Below are 20,975 nucleotides of genomic sequence, written 5' to 3' on the forward strand. Positions count from 1 at the left end.
CTAGTGGTTCTATCGCCAGTGCGAACAGAAGGGGGGAGAGAGGGCAACCCTGCCTCGTGCCTCTATGGAGCTCAAAGGGTTCTGAGAGGTAATTGTTGACTTTCACCTGTCCCATTGGAGATTTATATAGACTAGAGCCTTTATCCACTTGACGAATCTGTCCCCTAAACCTAAGCGGGCAAGAACCCGGCCCATTAATTTCTAGTTACGCCACTGTCTTAATCATTGTTATTCATCATTATTCACCATGTGACTCACCAACAACAAGCCTGTGGAGGAAAAAAACACCCGGGGGAGGGGATTATGCTTTTCCTGCCATATTCTTTTGGGATGGTACCAGCTTTGCACCAGTGACTGATTTCAATATATACTTCCAGAAATTTGTTGGCAGGTCCAGACTTGGATTCAAAACAGGCCCTGGTATTTCCAGCACACAGAGGCCCAAACAGGCCCCCAGCAGCCCAATAAATATTGACTGTCTGGCATTTTACCGTAGTCTCTATAATCTATATAGATTGCAAATCCATGGCCAGGGCCTCTATGTTGGTGCTTTAAAAAAAATACATGATAATTATCTACATACTATTCAGACTGTTAAAAACAATTGCAACCCCATATAATCATGTTAATAAACCAGGCAAACTAGGCTAAACTAGGCACGTGCCTAGTACGCAAAGGTGGAGGGGCGCCAGGCATGTACTTACTGCCGATCGCCCACTTGTTCCCATCTGTGCGAGTACGCATGCGTCGTTATGCACAGAAGCGTCTTTATGCGCAGAAGCATCTTTTCGCGCATGCGCATGGTCAAAACATTAAATCGCAAGGTCTTATGGAATATTTTTTGTTTGTTCTGTAGTTTACTAGTTCATTTCTCCATTCTGAACGTTGGGTGGCAATTAGCAGGTATCTCTGTTCTTCTGGAGCTGGATGAGGGGGTTTCTTGTGATGCTGAGCAGGGCCGGAACTAGGGGTAGGCAGAAAAGGCAGCTGCCTGGGTAGGGTTGCCACCTGACCAGTATTTTACCGGCCTGGCTGCTAAAAATGATGCTTAAAGGAGAATTCAACTCTTTATCAAAAAAAAAAAACCCTACCCCCCACCCCACGTAGACCTGCCTCCCTCCACCCCCCAGCCTAATTGCCCCTGGGGAAATGCCCCTAACTTTTTACTTACCCCTCGGTGCAGATTCAGGCATCGGAGTTCCACACAGCCATCTTTCGGGTCTTTGGTAATCTGAGACTGAGACCAGTAAAGAGGCGCATGCGACAACTGCGCATGCGCCAAAATGGACGGAAATTGCTGAAGTGCCGGAAGAAGACACGAAGACCCGGAAGATGGCTACCGTGAACTCCGATGCCTGAATCTGCCCTGAGGGGTAAGTAAAAAGTTAGGGGCATTTCCCTGGGGGCAGTTAGGCTGGGGGGGAGGAGGGGGGGTCTACGTGGGGTGGGGGGTAGGGGTTATTTTGCTAAAGGGTTGAATTCTCCTTTAATGCCAATGTTTTTAATGGGAAAAAATGGCAAAAATATTGGAAGGCTGGTATTTTTTTCCAGAGAAGGTGGCAACTCTATGGCTAGGGCGCAACAATTGGGCAGCTACCTCTTCTGCCTACTCCTATACTGGACCTGGCACTAGACTTGCGCCCAACAATGCCCCTGACACACGTGTGCAAAAGCTGTTGCCGTGCACACACACATGAGCCCCGCTGCCGTGCATGTGTGTGAGACTGGAATGTGTGTGAGACTGGGGTAGGGTTGCCATCTTTGGCAGTGGCTAAACCCGAATAAAGGGGGTGGGGCAGATAACATGGGGGGTGGAGCAGTGATGTTTGTGTGGACATGATGACATCAGAGATGATGTCATGGAATTATGATGCTGGATCAGGGTTATTACATCACTTACAGTTTATGCAACTGGCTGGATTTCTGTCCAGTTTTCGCAATGTTTTAAATGGGACAGTTTTGTATGGACAGCCCTTTGACAAACGGAGATGTTCAGTTGAAACCCACACGGCTGGACACCCCACCTCTATCTATTCTGCCCCATGAGTAAGACCAATGCTTTAACTACAGGGATCTGTTATACAGAAATCAGTTATCCAGAAAGCTTTGAAATAGCAATTAGCAATGCTTATTTAGAAAAACGTTCTTATTTTCGATTCTGTAATAACAAGAAGTGAACTGCACTGATAATAACTAAACCGGGTCAAGGTGAGTATCTTGGTATTTAATTTTATTTTCATATATTGGCTGATTATTGTTCGGGTTTCATAAAGCTGAAAACCTAACAGAATAGGCCTTAGAAAATTCGAACTGTTCAGGACAAAACCGAGCAGGTGGCAACCCTAATGGGGGGTGAGCCGGCCGGCTGGGCTGCATCTGATGCTGAGGGCCAAGTCTGGACTAGGGTTGTCACCTTTTCCAGGAAAAAAATACCGGCCTTCTTATAGGGTTGCCACTTTTGCTGGAGCCTAAACCTGAACAAAAGGGGTTGGGCGGATAGCATTAGGGGTAGAGCAGTGGTGACATGAGAGGCAGACATATTGAAGTAGGTGGAGTTATGACCCTAGGGTAGGGTTATTGCATCACTAAAGGCCCTATACACAGGCCGATAAAAGTTGCCGACATACCAAGTCTTCAGCTAATTGGCCCATGTGTGGGGCCATCCGATGGGCGTTCCTGATCAATATCTGGCCCGCGATCTGACCTCCCGTATTGCCTCCATTCTTATCCGATTATCCCGATATCGCCCACCTCAATGCGGGCATATCGGGGAGAGATCCACTCCTTTCGCAACATCTTCAAACAAGCGGATCTCCCTGTGGATGGCCACCTTTAGACGCAACTAGCTGGCTTTCCATCCAGTAAACCCAGGCCCGGATTTGCGGCAAGGCCGCATAGGCCCGGATTTGCGGCAAGGCCGCATAGGCCCGGGCCTAGGGCGGCAAAAAAATAGGGGCGGCATGCCGCCCAGCCACACTATGGGGACACGTGCGTCCCCATTCAATTACAGCAGCTGCGCCGGCGTTTTTTCGCCGGCGCGCTGGGAAAGGGAGGTGTGGTGGGCGCTAGGACCGCGCGGCCGCCTGGTCGGACCGCGCGGCCTAGGGGCGCCCCACACTGAAATCCGGCGCTGAGTAAACCGAACAGAAAGTTTTGATGTCCAGTTCAAAACCACACTGGTGGCAACCCTATCTCTTATTGATATTCGGCCTGATGAGTCCAATCCTTTAATTACAGATATGGGATCTATTATACGGAAATCAGTTATCCAGAAAGCTCTGAAATCCAGCAATGCTAATTTAGAAATACAGTTTCTTATTTTTGATTGATTTGCTCTGTTTTTTGTTGTTGTTTCTGTAATAAGACATTAACCTCACTTTATTGGCCAGATTAGTGTTCGGTTTTCACAAGGCTGAAAACCGAACAGAATCTTGAGACCCGAACAGGCCTCAGAAAAACTGAACTGTTCGGGGCAAAACCAACCAGGTGGCAACCCTACCTTCTTTTATCTTTATCAATTTTTCCTATTAATAACATTGGGATCAACCATTATTTTTAGTGGCCAGGCCAGTAAAATACCGGCCAGGTGGAAACCCTAGTCTGGACTGAGATTTAAAATAGTCACTGGCATTTCTAGTAACTAGAAGGCCAAACAGGCCACAAAGAGCCCAAGAAATAGTGAGTGTCTATGGGAAATTGCAGCAGCCTCTCTGGCATTTGCCAGAAGCCACAAATTGTCCAGTCAGGGCCCAGGGTGATGTTCTATTCAGCCCTAGAATTCTCAGCTTGTTTTGAGCCAAAATCCACATTTCCCCTGAGAGATAACGTGTGTGTAATGTAGGAGCGGAGCCAGACTGGCCATTGGGGCGTGAGCTACGGGCCTACGGCAACCAATCAGGAGTTAGCTGTCTCTGTTCCGCCTGGAGACTGCTAGAAAGCAATGGGTTGCTATGGGATACGGCCCTGTCACAGAATGAGGCCCCTGGGCACTTACACTGAGAGAAAGACCCCCCCCTAATTATCATGTTCATTTTACAACATTGATCAGGTTATGAGAGTTTAAACACATTTCTGTGGTTTTAATATTGTTACAAATTTGCTAATGAAGGTGAATTGCCCTTTAAAGGAGAACTAAACCCGTCATTATAAAATCCCTACCCCCCTCCCCCAGCCTAGGTGTTACCTCTGGTAAATGCCCCAAACTCTTTACTTACCCCTCGGTGCAGATTTAGGGCATCGGAGATCACAGACGCCATCTTCTTCTCTAATCTTCGGGTCTTCTTCCGGCGCTTCGGCAATTTCCGTGACTTGCGCAGTCGCCGTGAAACAGAAGATTGTTCCAAGTGCACATTCGCTGATCTCATGCCGCTCTCTTCCCAAAGAGAACAAGATGGCGCCCGTGAACTCCGATGCCCTGAATCTGCACTGAGGGGTAAGTAAAGAGTTAGGGGCATTTACCAGGGGTAACAGGTAGGCTGGGGGGAGCAGGGAGGGGGGTCAATGTAGGGTGGGTTTTTTTTAATTACGGGTTTAGTTCTTCTTAAAGCTGCAAGTCACAGTTTCCACAAGAGACCTGCTTATCTAAAATAGTTGCAATTGTTTCTTCGCTTGTCTTAAATTGTTACTAATGTATCTAAGTGCACCTGCCACATATTTTGGTCTCTCTGCCAAAAGCCAATTCAGTTTTAGAAACTTTGTATCTTTTTCTGGCTGTTCAGTGCAGTAGATCAAAGAGAAAGTCAGGGCATTTCAATAATCCGGGACTGCGGGTTGAGCTGTCAAAATCGGGACTGCCCCGCGAAAAATTTTGGGAGGTATGCACTTGTACTGGGGGTGCCTAGCGTTCAGACTTCTGTCTTGTGTCCCATACCAACGAAATGCTCGAGAGTGTGACAGTTGCAAAGCAGGAGGTAGGTAGCCAAATGAGGTATGTCCCCTGGTATCTCTGTACCATTGCACCCTAGATATGTGCCTCTTCTCCCTTCCTAGACCTCTGTCCACCCACCAAAATGGTCGTGTTCCCCACTCGTGTCCTGGGGAAGGAAAGAGAGCAAGTGGGGAGTGGGGTTTCTAACAATTATATAATGCAGTCCAGGCAACCCAGGGATGGGGTCCATACTGCAGGGGTCTGCTTCCTCTATAGTTACGTAACAGTGTAACAAGCAGCATGGATAATGAGGGGTATCAGAGGTGTACTTAGGGTTCCCACGAAATGCGATTTCACCAGCTTAGTACAAGCCAAGGCTGGGCCCTGGCCCGCTCGCACCCCCTGTAGTTCCACAACTGTGCAGCAGTCCTTTCTTGGCAAAGCCAGCTCCTGAAATGTCATAACTCCACCCCCAAAACATCACAACCCCACCACGTCTCTGTCCCACCCCTAAAGCTGGCAACCCTATGTAACTTCCATGTGCTGCAACTAATGAGGAGGTAGGTCCATATGTGTAACCAGACAAGACTGTTCCCTACCACTGCAGGCACCAGGGCCGCCATTAGAATTGAACTCGTGGCTTCAGGACTTCAACTTTGCCTCCTTTTGTGATTGTGGGACTTTTCGTCGCTTCGGCTTTTTGGCACTTCCGCATTTCAACTGTTCCGGACTTCACAAATGGCCGCAAAGCTTCAGCGCTCTCAAGGGGGGCCCGGTCTTTCTAAAGTGCAGCACCAGTGTCGGACTGGCCGACCGGCAATCTGTGGGTTCTGGCAAATGCCAGAGGGGCTGCTATAAGTTGCTAAAGACAGTCATTATATTTTGGGCTGCTGTGTGGCCTGTTTGGGCCTCTGTGTACCTGAAATGCCAGGGCCTATTTTGAATCTCAGTCCAGACCTGCCCAACGGGATACCAGGAAAACTCCCGGTGGGCCCAGGTGTCAGTGGGCCCTTCTACCCCAACTATTTGTCTTGTGTGTCTATAACACAGCAGTTGCCCCATTTCTATATGAGAATAAAGAGAAGAAATGGAGGGAGAGACTGATGATAATATTAGAGGAAAAGTGATTAAAAGAATATTTTGAAGAGTGGGCCTGTGGCCAAAGGTTTTCTGGTGGGTCCCAGGCATCCCAGTCCGACACTGTGCAGCACTGCTGGGCCCCCCTTCATGCCCGGGACACTTGTCCCCCTGTTGGTGGCCCTGGCAGGCACATAGCACTTACTAACACCATTTATTACAAAACAAACAGTACACAGTAGGGACGCTATTAGGCCTCACCTCTGCTGCTGGAGACAATTCCCCCCACTAGGAGCATATTTTGGCTTCAACAGTAAAAATCATGAATCTTTCCAAAATCCTTTATTGTTAATAGTTTATGATGAGACATTTTTATGGCAATAGAAGTCCCAGATTAGATTCCCGCTGAGCAAGACGAGTATCTTGTAGGTACAGTAGCCGAGCGCTCAGTCTCTTTACTTGGCTGTTGTATCATCATGTTCCACACTGAGTTGGTATCAGATAAACTTACTATTCCATTTCACATCCTTGGGGAAGCAAGAAAGAAGCAATTCTGAATCTTCTCTCTTTCTTCTCCTCTTTCCTGGCCCTTTTCTGCCAATAACAGAAGTGACAGATGCCCCCCAACAAGCGTCTCATACTGAGGGGAGATCCCAGGCTCTGGAACACTCTACTTGTTCTCAGCTCATAGAAGCCACAAGGTTTTCCAGTTCTGGACGGCCCTTAAATCTGACCTGGTAATCTGCTTCCGTATGCTGGAAAAGAAAGGGAGAAAGATCATTAAAAATGGAATATTGAAACACAAAGACGTCTTCAAAGTACAACTTGCCGGCAGAAAAAAAAAATGATTTGTGTTAAAATACTTTATCTAATTATGTTACAAAGCCCAGAACAATTATCTGACCCTAGGGTTGTTTATATAAACTATAGTAGTACTTATCTGTTATCTACTGTGTATCCTGTGCTTGAATGGCTGCCCCCATGGCTACACAGCAGCTTGTTTATATAAACTATAATAGTACTTATCTGTTATCTACTGTGTATCCTGTGCTTGAATGGCTGCCCCCATGGCTACAAAGCAGCTTGTTTATATAAACTATAGTAGTACTTATCTGTTATCTACTGTGTATCCTGTGCTTGAATGGCTGCCCCCATGGCTACACAGCAGCTTGTTTATATAAACTATAGTAGTACTTATCTACTGTGTATCCTGTGCTTGAATGGCTGCCCCCATGGCTACACAGCAGCTTGTTTATATAAACTATAGTAGTACTTATCTGTTATCTACTGTGTATCCTGTGCTTGAATGGCTGCCCCCATGGCTACACAGCAGCTTGTTTATATAAACTATAGTAGTACTTATCTACTGTGTATCCTGTGCTTGAATGGCTGCCCCCATGGCTACACAGCAGCTTGTTTATATAAACTATATTAGTACTTATCTGTTATCTACTGTGTATCCTGTGCTTGAATGGCTGCCCCCATGGCTACACAGCAGCTTGTTTATATAAACTATAGTAGTACTTATCTGTTATCTACTGTGTATCCTGTGCTTGAATGGCTGCCCCCATGGCTACACAGCAGCTTGTTTATATAAACTATAGTAGTACTTATCTGTTATCTACTGTGTATCCTGTGCTTGAATGGCTGTCCCCATGGCTACACAGCAGCTTGTTTATATAAACTATAGTAGTACTTATCTGTTATCTACTGTGTAACCTGTGCTTGAATGGCTGCCCCCATGGCTACACAGCAGCTTGTTTATATAAACTATAGTAGTACTTATCTGTTATCTACTGTGTATCCTGTGCTTGAATGGCTGCCCCCATGGCTACACAGCAGCTTGTTTATATAAACTATAGTAGTACTTATCTGTTATCTACTGTGTATCCTGTGCTTGATTGGCTATCCCCATGGCTACACAGCAGCTTGTTTATATAAACTATAGTAGTACTTATCTGTTATCTACTGTGTATCCTGTGCTTGAATGGCTGCCCCCATGGCTACACAGCAGCTTGTTTATATAAACTATAGTAGTACTTATCTGTTATCTACTGTGTATCCTGTGCTTGAATGACTGCCCCCATGGCTACACAGCAGCTTGTTTATATAAACTATAGTAGTACTTATCTGTTATCTACTGTGTATCCTGTGCTTGAATGGCTGCCCCATGGCTACAAAGCAGCTTGTTTATATAAACTATAGTAGCCCTCTGCCTGTTCTATTAATATTAAGTAAGATTTCTGATCAGTTTGGAGATGCTAAAGAACAAATTAAGTACTGCGCCTAAACTAATATTGACTGGGCAGGGGTCAGATGGCAGTAAAAGTCAGTGTATCAATACTCTGGTTCTATTGCTCCACCGTATACGTCAGCATTTACTGACTTACCTCCTTCACCAAAAGCTGCACCCCTTCAGGCTGGTTCATCATAAGGACCTCCATAAGAATAGGTGCCATTGTGGAACTTAATCCAGTCACCTGTACAGAAGAACTACCAATTAGCAAGGCTCAATATTAATGGCACAAACCTTCCTCTCTTTCTCGTTTATCCAGAAACTTGATGATTACTCTACTGAATCTCTTCCTGAGGCCGTGGCACAAACTGCTCTCATAGATATAACTAACACTGGATTTGCCCAGAAAGCCAGACAACAAGCCACAAGGGTGAAATAGTTGTTACTTCTTGATATTCATGATACTGTCTATGTGCCAGCAGAGAAGCACCCTAATTGGGCAGCAGTCCATCACTGTTGATTTTAAAGGAACAGATCAGTGTAAAAATAAAAGCTGGGTAAATAAATAGACTGTAAAGAAAATAAAAATGTATAACTAACTAAAATATAGTTAGTTAGGCAAAAATGTAATGTATGAAGGCTGGAGTGAGTGGATGTCTAACATAATAGCCAGAACACTACTTCCTGCTTTTCAGCTCTCTAACTCTGAGTTAGTCAGTGACTATAAGGGGGGCCACATGGGACATAACTGTTCAGTGAGTTTGTAATTGATCCTCAGCATTCAGCTCAGATTCAAAAGTAACATATGTACAATGTGGCCTCCCCTCAAGTCACTGATTGGTTACCAGGCAGTAACCAATCAGTGGAAAGCAAGAGAGCTGCAAAGCAGGAAGTAGTGTTCCAGCCTTTATACATTACATTTTTGGCTAACTAACTATATTAGATACATTTTTTATTTTGCACAGACTATCTATTTACCCAGTTTTTATTTTTATACGGAACTGTTCCTTTAATCGAAATCAAATGATTTTCACTTTTTTTCCCCCCCCCAAACTGGAATTTTTTGTGAAACAGGAAATAACCCATGCAGATTTGGTCAGAGTATATTTCAGAAAATAATGGGATACATTTGGATTTTGATAAATAACTCCCATAGAGTTTTCCTATGACGCCAGAGAAACAGTTCAGTATGAAAATAAAAACTGGGTAAATAAATAGGCTGTGCAAAATAAAAAATGTATCTACTATAGTTTGTTAGCCAAAAATGTAACAGTTCCGTCTAAAAATAAAAACTGGTTAAATAGAAAGGCTGTGCCAAAATAAAAAAAATGTATCCAATATAGTTATTTAGCCAAAAATGTAATGTATAAAGGCTGGAGTGACTGGATGTGTAACATAATAGCCAGAACACTACTTCCTGCTTTTCAGCTCTCTAACTCTGAGTTAGTCAGTGACTATAAGGGGGGCCACATGGGACATAACTGTTCAGTGAGTTTGTAATTGATCCTCAGCATTCAGCTCAGATTCAAATGCAACAGTTATGTCCCATGAAGCCCCCCTCAAGTCTCTGATTGGTTACTGCCTGGTAACCGATCAGTGGAAAGCAAGAGAGCTGAAAAGCAGGAAGTAGTGTTCTGGCTATTATGTTACACATCCACTCACTCCAGCCTTTATACATTACATTTTTGGCTAACTAACTATATTAGATACATTTTTTTATTTTGGCACAGCCTTTCTATTTACCCAGTTTTTATTTTTAGACGGAACTGTTCCTTTCAAACCAACAGAAATTACCCCATGTGTGCAATAAGCCTAAAAGCCACAATGTCTTCCCTTCTGTCTGGATAATTCTAAACCCTCCCTGATACGGGGACAATTCATTCTCTGGAACTTCAGGACTCCATTAACCCTCACCTGGACAACTCTCTCGTGAGTGGTCAGCATGGCATCCAGAAACATCTTAGTGCTATGTTCCTGCATCAGCATCACCTCCTTGGTTTTGGTGGGCTTGGCATAGCTGCATCAGACAAACATAACCAGGGGTTACTATATAATGAACTGATTTACACACAAGGATAGGTCATCAAGTGTCTTCAATGGTCCCTGTTATACTGCACCATGTGAAACATAAAGCCATGGATAAGAAGGTGGAGTATATAACATACAATTTGTATAATTGAGTTTGCCTTCTCTGATTTAGTTATAAAATGAGACACATACAAATATATCGATGGTTAGTGGTTTCTCAGTAGAACATGTTCTTTGGAAGTTTTACATTGTTTTCCCATAAGAGAGAGCCTTGATAGCCTGGAAACATTAGGAGAGAATACAGTAGGGTCTACAGAAGACGTAGTTCTGCCTCCTAAAATAAAGATACTCACCACTCTTGTACTTTGATGGAGAGCCGGCTGCAGAGATTATGGACATACTGGGAGTAATGTTCCACCAGTATCATGTTGTATCCGGACACCTGCAGGTTCAGCACCCCGTATTCATGATCAGAACTGGGCTTGATCTCCTTCCTGGGCAGCTTGTCCTTTTTCTTGGGATCCTATCAGGACCAAGGCATAAGATTAATCAACAGAGGTCAATGTAAGTACTTGTGCATCTTGTCACCTGCAGGGGGGGTGAGGACATATTTTGGGCTCACCTAATCAATCTCATTCAGAAATAAGGCCCAGAGCAGCAGCTACACATAGGGGGTTATTTAGTGAAATCAAACGATTTTCACTATTTTTTTTTTTTTTTAGTTCTTTCCCCAAACTGGAATTTTTTTGTGATAAATAACAGGAAATAACCCGTGCAGATTTGGTCAGAGTATATTTCAGAAAATAATGGGATACATTTGGATTTTGATAAATAACCCCCATAGAGTTTTCCTATGACGCCATAGAAACAGTTCAGTATGAAAATAAAAACATGGTAAATAAATAGGCTGTACAAAATAAAAAATGTATCTACTACAGTTTGTTAGCCAAAAATGTAATGTATAAAGGCTGGAGTGACTGGACTTCCTGCTTTTCAGCTCTCTTGCTTTCCACTGATTGGTTACCAGGCAGTAACCAATCAGTGACTTGAGGGGGGGCACATGGGTCATAACTGTTGCTTTTGAATCTGAGCTGAATGCTGAGGATCAATTACAAACTCACTGAACAGAAATGTACCATGTGGCCCCCCTTATAGTCACTGACTAACTCAGAGTTAGAGAGCTGAAAAGCAGGAAGTAGTGTTCTGGCTATTATGTAACACATCCACTCACTCCGGCACAGCCTGTGTATTTACTCAGTTTTTTTCTTTAACGCTGAACTGTTCCTTTAATATGGGAAAATCTCCAAGAAGGCTAAATTAGGTATGGCTGCCTCACTAGGAGGTTCTGATATATACATCTCTGATATATTGCAGCCCTCGTGTGCAGGGTGACATTTCTGAGGCAAACTCCTTTCAGCCACCATACGAACTTTGTTTCCACCCACTTGCATTCCAACCAATGTGAGGTGACCCAATTGCTAGTGCAGAGAATGCAACTGGACTTTGTACTTAAAAGGGTTGTTTACCTTTAGTATGTTGTAGTGAGGGATATTCTGAGAAAATTTGCAATTGATTTTAATTTTTTATGGTTTTTGAGTTTTTTAGCTTTATATTCAGCAGCTCTCCAGTCTGTAGTTTCAGCAAGCTGGTTGCTAGGGTCCTAATTAACCTAGCAACCATGCATTGCTTTATATAACAGACTGGAAAATGAATATTAGAGGCCTGAATAGAAAGACCAGTAATAAAAAGTAGCAATAACAATACATTTATAGCCTTACAGGCCATTTGTTTTTAGATGGGGTCAGTGACCCGTATAAGTAAGAAGAAGAAAGCAAGTAAATAAAAAAAATCTATAGAAAAATAAATAATGAAAACCAATTGAAAAGTTGCTTGGAATTGGCCATTCTATAACATACTAATAGTTAACTTAAAGGTGAACAACCCCTTTAAATACCATATATACTCGAGTATAAGCCGAGTTTTTCAGCCCCCAAAACTCTACCTCGGCTTATACTCGAGTCAAGCGCAAAAACGGTTGCCGGCGTCCAAGAATAGTCTCCAAGAATGGTCGCCGGCATCCAAAAACGAGACGCTGGCACCTCCAATGGGAGCAGAAACCCTAAATTGAAACTTACCAGAAGCTGCTGCATTTCTCACCCTAGGCTTATACTCAAGTCAATAAGCTTTCCCAGTTTTTGGAGGTAAAATTAGGTACCTCGGCTTATACTCGGGACAGCTTATACTCAAGTATATACGGTAATCGAATTTCTAGTTGAAAAAACTGAATTTTGGCTGTTAACAATATACCAGGCTCATAACAACCTTTGAGGCATTAGTAATAACAGGTGCAACAGTTAATAATAAAGCTTAACCCCCCAATCATGAGCTGATGGGTAAATGTAATGATAATTGGTTTCTAACAGTTACTATACCTGGAGAAAACTGTGCACCTGCCCTGTGTTTAGGGAATATAAACGTGTAACCTGGGAATGCAGAGGATTAATTCATGTACTCACTCTGGCAGGCCTTCAGATGACATGACTTTATGTGGAATCCATATAAATAAATGCTTACTGGTTCTGGAGGAAGGAGGTGCTTGTATCTGCCGATGCCATGCGTTGGTTGCGACCGGTAATGCCTGCAACCGCTCTGCTTCAGGACAGCTACACGAAGGGAAGAGGTTTTTTAATGTGATTAGATTTATACGCAATTTCAAAGGGGAAGTAAAATAGAATAAGGCTAGAAATGCTGTATTTTGTATACTAAACATAAACTTACTGCACCACAAGCCTAATCAAACAAATGATTTATGCTTTCAAAGTTGGCCACAGGGGGTCACCATCTTGTAACTTTGTTATACATCTTTGCAAGACCAAGACTGTGCACATGCTCAGTGAGGTCTGGGCTGCTTAGGGATCATCATAAATGATCAAAACAGCACAAGTCAAATAATATCTGCCAGAAGCCGATACAACAAGACTGATTAATAATCAGAATATACAGACTGCACTGGGTCCTGTGTTGTCATGTAATCTAATGTGGATTTTATAGTTTTTGTATTGTTTAATACAAACTTTCTCCAACTCTGCAGAACCAGTGGCTGCAGCAAAATAATCCTCCAAATATAATCCCAGTTTATCTGTTTAAATCTGACTCCATGATCTTTGTCCCTGCAGCTGGAGTTGGAAACAGTAAAGGGGATGTAAAGGCAAAAATAAAATCCAATACAAATCTCTACACAGTCGCCGACTGCTCTACAGGGAAACAAACAAAGCTGCTTGAGTTCTGCATGGCTGGGAAGTAAGGCGGGGGCTCCCCCTGCTGTTCATAAGTATGATTGTTTCCCTGTAGAGCAGTTAGGGACCGTCTGACAATTCCTATCCACAGCAGTAAATGAAGGGAGAATTTCACTGCATACAGTCAGGGGTCTTATAAAAACAGTACACGTTTTACAATTAAAGTATATTGAAGATAGGTTTCTTTTTAATTAAAGAACATAAAAATTGGATTTTATTTTTTGGCCTTTACATGCCCTTTAATTACTATACTGATACTGAGCTATAAATGACTTGGCAAGCTTACAGAAAATGTTCTGTGTATCATTATTATACCGCTAGGAAACGAGTCACTCGAAAATATTTAACTGAAGAGATGTATGGGAAAGCTTGCAATCTAACCTTTCTCAAGCTCAACACCAGGAATCACTTTTAGGAAGTTCGTGTAAATGCAGAGTATTGGCCTCATATTTTAATAATATTAATTAATTTTGTTTCTGGGGCAAATGCCACTTCCCCCCCCCCTCCAGCTCTAGAACTGACACTTGCTGAAGAATCACAAGTCCCTCCTAGTCTGCAGTTGTCTAAGGAAAATGTGCACACCACTTAGGTGAATGCCAGGTTTATATGCAGCCTTAGGGGTCACAAAGGAGAAAAAAAAAAAAAGCAGAAAAAAAACACTGTTTGTGTCCTATATTCATATTCTGGCAAATATTTGGCCACGTTTGTCCAAAACTTTTATTCTAAAGACAGTTGAAAATAACTATACCCCCCAAACAATGTAGGTCTCTATAAAAAGATACTGAGTAAAACAGCTCATATGTAAAATCCTGCTTCATGTAAATAAACCATTTTCATAATAATATACTTTTTTAGTAGTATGTGCCATTGGGTAATCATAAATAGTAAATTGCCATTTTAAAAAATAAGGGCCGCCCCCTGGGATTGTACGATTCACGGTGCACACAAACATACCACACAAAACATACTTGTTAGGTCTAGGGATGCACCGAATCTGCTATTTTAGATTCGGCCGAACCCCTGAATCCTTCGCGAAAGATTCGGCCGAATACCGAACCGAATGCAAATTAGAGGTGGGAAGGGGAAAACATTTTTTACTTCCTTGTTTTGTGAAAAAAAAGTCACGCAATTTCCCTCCCGCCCCTAATTTGCATATGCAATTTAGGATTTAGTTCGGTCAGGCAGAAGGATTCGGCCGAATCCTGCTGAAAAAGCCCGAATCCTGGCCGAATCCCGAACCGAATCAGTTAGAGCTGCAGTATTTCTGGTCAGGTGATCTCTTCCTGTTACAGTTAGAGCTGCAGTATTTCTGGTCAGGTGATCTCTTCCTGTTACAGTTAGAGCTGCAGTGTTTCTGGTCAGGTGATCTCTTCCTGTTACAGTTAGAGCTGCAGTGTTTCTGGTCAGGTGATCTCTTCCTGTTACAGTTAGAGCTGCAGTATTTCTGGTCAGGTGATCTCTTCCTGTTACAGTTAGAGCTGCAGTATTTCTGGTCAGGTGATCTCTTCCTGTTACAGTTAGAGCTGCAGTATTTCTGGTCAGGTGATCTCTTCCTGTTACAGTTAGAGCTGTAGTATTTCTGGTCAGGTGATCTCTGAGGCAACACACAGACCGTCACAAATGGTGGTTCAAGGCAAGAGATGTAAAAGGGCAGTATTTACTTAAATATATATACACCAGTTTGATAAGATTCTTTTAATATGCCACTTAAAATGATGTAAACTTTCTGTTGCTTAAGTATTAATTTTGGGGGTATAGTTTTCCTTTACGATTTCACCATTGTAGGACTCTTTTATCACTTCAATAAAGCAGAGATGTAGTTCTTCCCTAATTCAGTGTTCTGTGTCCTTGAACCATAATTACACAGGAGATATTTAGGGGCAGACTTATGTGCTGTAAAAAAACGATGGAATCGTTCGCCACACATCGCCAGGCATCTGGTAATTTTTGTTGTTTTTTTTTTTTACACAATTTCTTTGAACAACTTCCGCAGAAAATGACAAAGGCCTGAAGCAGTGTAAAATAACTGTAAATATGGCATGACGTAAAATATTGCACCCCCCATATTATTTTATACAACTTTTTATTCCGGTGAATATCGTTTTGCTCAGCACAATAAAGATGCCTAATAGTCTTTATCTATGTATTTGTTTAGTCAGCAAGTGTATTCCTGAGGCATGCATGCAGCAAAGTAAGGGTTAACTGGTGCTGCCAAGTGTCTTGTGAAACCCTTGCTCTAATTCAGAGTGTCTATATAGAATCCCTGCCATAAAGGAAGACCAGACTGCAGTTTTATGGGCAGGGAGGCAGCAGAGAAGCGTGTGAATGACAGGAGATTCTCTCTCTGGCACAGAAACACAAACAGCACTTTATATTTGCCCTTTAAGTATGGGCTTTGGAAAGACATAACATTTGCATAACTGCAGCTCCAATAATTGCACAATATAAATGAGTTCTAATTATGTATATTATGTGAAAATATAAACCCAAATACACAAATGGGCTGGTAGTATAATTCAACTGGCAGAACAGACTCAGGCCTTGTCTATACACTAACTGCCCCCTTTCATGGCAAACTCTACTGACACTTTTCATATTAAAGGGATGGTTTACATTTAAGTTAACTTTTAGCATATTATATAATGGCCAATTCTAGACAACTTTCCTTTTGGTCTTCATGATTTATTTATTTTTGTAAATTATTTGCCTTCTTTCAAATGGGGTCACTGACCCCAATTACTAAAAAAAACAAATGCTCTGGAAGGCTCCTAATGTATTGTTATTGCTACTTTTTATCACTCATCTTTCTATTCAGGCCTCTCCTATTCCAGTCTCTTATACAAATCAATGCATGGTTGCTAGGAGAATTTGGACCCTAGCAACCAGATGGCTGAAATTGCAAACTGGGGAGCTGCTGAATAAAAAGCTAAATAACTCAAAACCAACGAATAATAAAAAATGAAAGCCAATTGCAAATTGTCTCAGACTATCCATCTCTACATCATACTAACAATTAATTTAAAGGTGAACAACCCCTTTAAGGTGAGGCATCCCCTGTATATACCGTGCACTGGACTTTTTTCAGTAAACATGAGTTAGGAACATACCGGAGTTGGTGCAGGTGATGGGCAGGCACCCTGTGAGCCTAAAGAGAATAAAGCAAATCAGTCAGGTCTGTGGTTTGGTGTTAGCACGTTACTATAACTACATGCCCTTATATGATGCAATAAGAAAGACTTCCCCTTTAATGCTCTCACAAGTGATGGAAAGCAAAGGAAACAAGCTAAAATTTTGTTTTTTCTTCTCATCTAAATACTTTAATAGGGTTATGAAAAGACACATTTATCATTTATGGCAACTCTTTACCCACGTACACTCAGTATGCAGCACTTTCACTGTTGCTGCCAATACGCCTCTCCCATTATCCCCTCCAGCTGTACATTGTATGGACTATTACCTGCACAGGGCCACTGCCTTCTTCATAATAAGTGCTTCATTGCGGAGGGCCAGCATCTGCAAATAAATAGAAGACGGTCACTGTTATAGCCTAATGGCTGCAGCTTGGAACCTTTAGCCCAACACTGCAGCAAAAGCAGCTGATAATGCCCCCTCCCTGCAACTAATCAGCAGCGCACAGTAGAACCCATTTATATACATTTATATACACGTGCAATCCTTTTCCATCATCTGGAGACAGATACAATGGACACCAATAAAGAGACGGTCAAGCTGGAGGTTGCCAAGGGGCTGCGGGAGGGAAGAGAGCGGCTGGGAGGTGCAGTGACCAAAGGCAGAATAGAGACGGCTCTTTTGTAAAAGATATAAGAGAATGTTTGCGAATGCATTTTAATTGGTTTTGTTATTGAAAGTTTCAAAAGCGATGTTGCACATGTACATGCACTTAGTTTTTTTGTAACTTGTGATTTTTGGGTTTTCAGGCCCAGATTTGTGGCAAGGCAGAAATTCAGGGGCGGCATGCTGCCCAGCCGCATTAAAAATCAGTTACGCATGTGCAATTTTGCATATTAAAGATATGTGTATATACGCGCACGCACACAAGGAGAGGGAGGAGAGACGCGGAAGGGGAAGCAGAAGGGGAGAGACACTGAGGGGGAAGGGGAGGGTGACGAGGACAGAAGGGGGAAAGAGACACGAAGGGGGAAGCAGAAGGGGAGGCGGATGGGGAGAGTGTCGCGGAGGTGGAAGCAGAAGGGGAGGGCGACGCGGACGGAGAGGGGGAGATGAGCAGAGACGGCCTAGGGGCTCCCCGTTTGTAAATCTGGGCCTGTGGGTTTTGTCAGTTGCAACCATTTGTGATTACAAAGTCATATGATACTGAGGCTTAGAGTGAAACATAAAAAAAACAGAAATATCAAACATCAGGATGGTGTACAGATTAAGGTATTTTTCAGGGTGTGAAATCTTTATATTTATTGTATACATACACATAATTGTATAACGAGTGCATTTATCTCGACTCTGTGAGCTAAGCCATTTCCCTTTATTGACTGTAAAGTTGTGTCTGTGTTTAATAACTGAAAGGACAACACTAAGGGGCAGATGTATGAAGGGTCGAATATCGAGGGTTAATTAACCCTCGATATTCGACTAGGAACTAAAATCCTTCGACTTCGAATATCGAAGTCGAAGGATTTAGCGCAAATCCTAAGATCGAACGATTATTCCTTTGATCGAACGATTAAATCCTTCGAATCGAACGATTAAATCCTTCGAATCGAACGATTCGAAGGATTTTAATCCAACGATCGAAGGGATATCCTTCGATCATAAAAACTTAGGCAAACCTATGGGGACCTTCATAGGCTAACATTGACTTCGGTAGCGTTTAGCTGCCGAAGTAGGGGGTCGAAGTTTTTTTTAAAGAGGCAGTACTTCGACTATCGAAAAGTCGAACGATTTTTAGTTCGAATCCTTCGATTCGTAGTCATAGTCGAAGTAGCCCATTCGATGGTCGAAGTAGCCCAAAAAACACTTCGAAATTCGAAGTTTTTTTAATTCGAATCCTTCACTCGAGCTTCATGAATCAGCCCCTAAGTCTCACTTGTGTCATCCTGACTACATAGCGTGGGTTCAGTTATGTGCCTGTGTGTGATGCGCTTGGGCATTCAGTAGCCACTACTTATTATTATTATGATGTTCCTGTGTGTGATGCACTTGGGCAGTCAGTAGCCACTCTGTGTTGCTTGTGGTGTCAGTGTATCCAGTGCTTTTTGTTGAATAATGTGCTAGAAATGCTGCTAAGTCGTGTGACAGTATTACATGGTGCCGGGGATTTCCCCGTTCCCCTCAGTGTGCACTGGATACTACCCCCTTCCACATTGTGGGAGTTTCCTTAAATGAGAAGGATCTTGGGGTCTTTGTAGATAACAAGTTGTCTAATTCTGGGCAGTGTCATTCTGTGGCTACTAAAGCAAATAAAGTTCTTGTATAAAAAAGGGCATTAACTCAAGGGATGAAACATAATTATGTCTCTTTATAGGTCCCTGGTGAGGCCTCATCTGGAGTATGGGGGCAGTTTTGGACTCCAGTCCTTAAGAGGGATATAAATGAGCTGGAGAGAGTGCAGAGACTAAGTGCAACTAAACTGGTTAGAGGGAGGGAAGAGTTAAATTATGAGGGGAGACTGACAAGGTTGGGGTTGTTTTCTCTGGGGGAAAAAAGGCGCTTGTGAGGGGACATGATTAGACTTTACAAGTACATTAGAGGACATTATAGACAAATAGCAGGGGACCTTTTTACCCATAAAGAGAATCACGTACCAGAGGCCTCCCCTTCAGACTAGAGGAAAAGAAGTTTCATTTAAAGGAACAGAGTAGGGGGTTCATCACAGTGAGGACAGTGAGGTTGGGGAATGCACTGCCGGGTGATGATTCAGTTAATGACTATAAGAGGGACTTGGATGATTTCTTGGACAGACATAATACAAAGGCTATTGTGATACTAAACTCTATAGTTAGTATAGATATGGGGATATATCATTTATGTGACAGTAGGGAGGGGTGTGTGTATGGGGCTGGGTTTTCATTTGGAGGGGTTGGACTTGATGGACTTTATCTTTTTTCAACCCAATTTAACTATGTAACTATGTAACTGTGTATTAGCTACTTCCAACATTCATCCTGCAGCCCCAAGCTACAGTTCAACTACACCTCTCAATATCCTTACACAGACAAAGCCTGCCACTTTCCCCTCTGTTGTGAGTGATTTCAGCAGTTTCTCATACAGAGGAAATAATCTCTACACTTACTCATCTTGCCACTAGCCATGGGCTATTCCTTGCCATTTTCTTTATTTCTTTACCAGAGGCTCACCATAAAAACTAGATCAGCTCCCGTCACTCACCAACCTGCCACAGATCTTACATTCTAGAGTTCTCACGATCAGGGACCTAACTGCCAGCACAGGAATTGCTCTGTCTTCTATGACACACACTGTGTATATGGGACACAAGCAGAGAGCTTTGCTCAAAGTGTCCTGGGAAATAAGGGGTTAAGTGGACTTCCCAAACACAAAAATCACCATGGAGACCTGCCTTGGGAATGTGGAAGCAAAGTGGGGGCTCTGCATAGAGTAAAATAAATAACTGGTGCACAACAAGATTTGAGGGATACAAATTTTAACATTGGATTTCTTTTTATTATTATTTCTGATTATTTATTATGCCAAAGTGTCCGAGGCCAAGATTATATTAAAGGGGCTGTTCACCATTGAGATAACTGTTAGTATGATGTAGAGAGGGATATTCTGAGACAATTTGCAATTGGTCTTCATTATTTAAGGTTTTTGACTTATTTAGCTTTTTATTCAGCAGCTCTTCAATTTGTATTTTATGTAGTTAGGTTGCTAGGGTCCAAATTCCCCTAGCAACAATGCATTGATTTGAATAAGAGACTGGAATATGAATAGGAGAGGCCTGAATAGAAAGATGAGGAATAAAAAATAACAATAACAATATTGCTCATGCCCCTGTATTCTCCCTATCAATCTGCCACGTCAGTCCCTTCCCATCTCCCTGGGGCCAAACATTCACCGTCTCACTCAGTCCCGGTCACCTCTTCCCTTTACACTCACCTTCTCGCCGCATTTGGGGACAGAAGACCGGATGCACCCTCGTCCGACACCAAACGCCGCTCGCTGGGAACCCGAGCCGCACTCAAACGTTCCGCCTGTGACACACAAGTGTCAGGGAGAAACGTGCATCTTAGAAATCATTGGACGAGAGGTTTTTAGATAAGCCACGGGCAGACAAAGGGTGTAGGAGTATTGGGGGCACAGGTACTTGTACAACAGCCCTCGCACCCCTATTAACCCGCTATAGGAACAACGGAGCAGCCGCAAAGAGCCCTAGCCCGTGGCATGCTGGGAAATGTAGTCTTGCAGGGAGCGCGTCGGCAAAGAACGCCCCTGTTTAGGGCGGGAGAACATGTCTCGACCAATAGGCGGCACTTCC

The 20,975-nt window shown here is 42.9% G+C and overlaps 1 protein-coding gene across 4 annotated transcripts; it reads right to left on the reverse strand.

The window, feature by feature from the left end:
• Window positions 1–6,269: 6,269 nt before the first annotated feature.
• mrpl48.S (mitochondrial ribosomal protein L48 S homeolog) lies at window positions 6,270–20,849 on the reverse strand. Of its 4 annotated transcripts, none has more exon segments than NM_001094896.1 (8): window positions 6,270–6,699; window positions 8,335–8,424; window positions 10,095–10,197; window positions 10,562–10,731; window positions 12,783–12,876; window positions 16,614–16,649; window positions 16,962–17,017; window positions 20,597–20,607. In NM_001094896.1, coding segments are annotated over 7 exon segments (624 nt in total). In that variant the 5' UTR covers window positions 20,597–20,607; the 3' UTR covers window positions 6,270–6,624.
• Between the last annotated feature and the right edge of the window lie 126 nt (window positions 20,850–20,975).

Source organism: Xenopus laevis, chromosome 2S (assembly GCF_017654675.1).
Source record: "Xenopus laevis strain J_2021 chromosome 2S, Xenopus_laevis_v10.1, whole genome shotgun sequence".
NCBI classification, from domain to species: domain Eukaryota; kingdom Metazoa; phylum Chordata; class Amphibia; order Anura; family Pipidae; genus Xenopus; species Xenopus laevis.

Excerpts from the sequence above, each read along its gene's own strand:
- mrpl48.S (XM_018248412.2), bottom strand. The coding sequence starts at position 17,017 with ATGCTGGCCCTCCGCAATGAAGCACTTATTATGAAGAAGGCAGTGGCC. Across the intron at positions 10,732-12,782 it reads ACCTCCTTCCTCCAGAACCA|GATCCCAAGAAAAAGGACAA; the intron begins GTAAGCATTTAT and ends TGGTCCTGATAG. Across the intron at positions 6,700-8,334 it reads TGCAGCTTTTGGTGAAGGAG|CATACGGAAGCAGATTACCA; the intron begins GTAAGTCAGTAA and ends TTTCTTTTCCAG.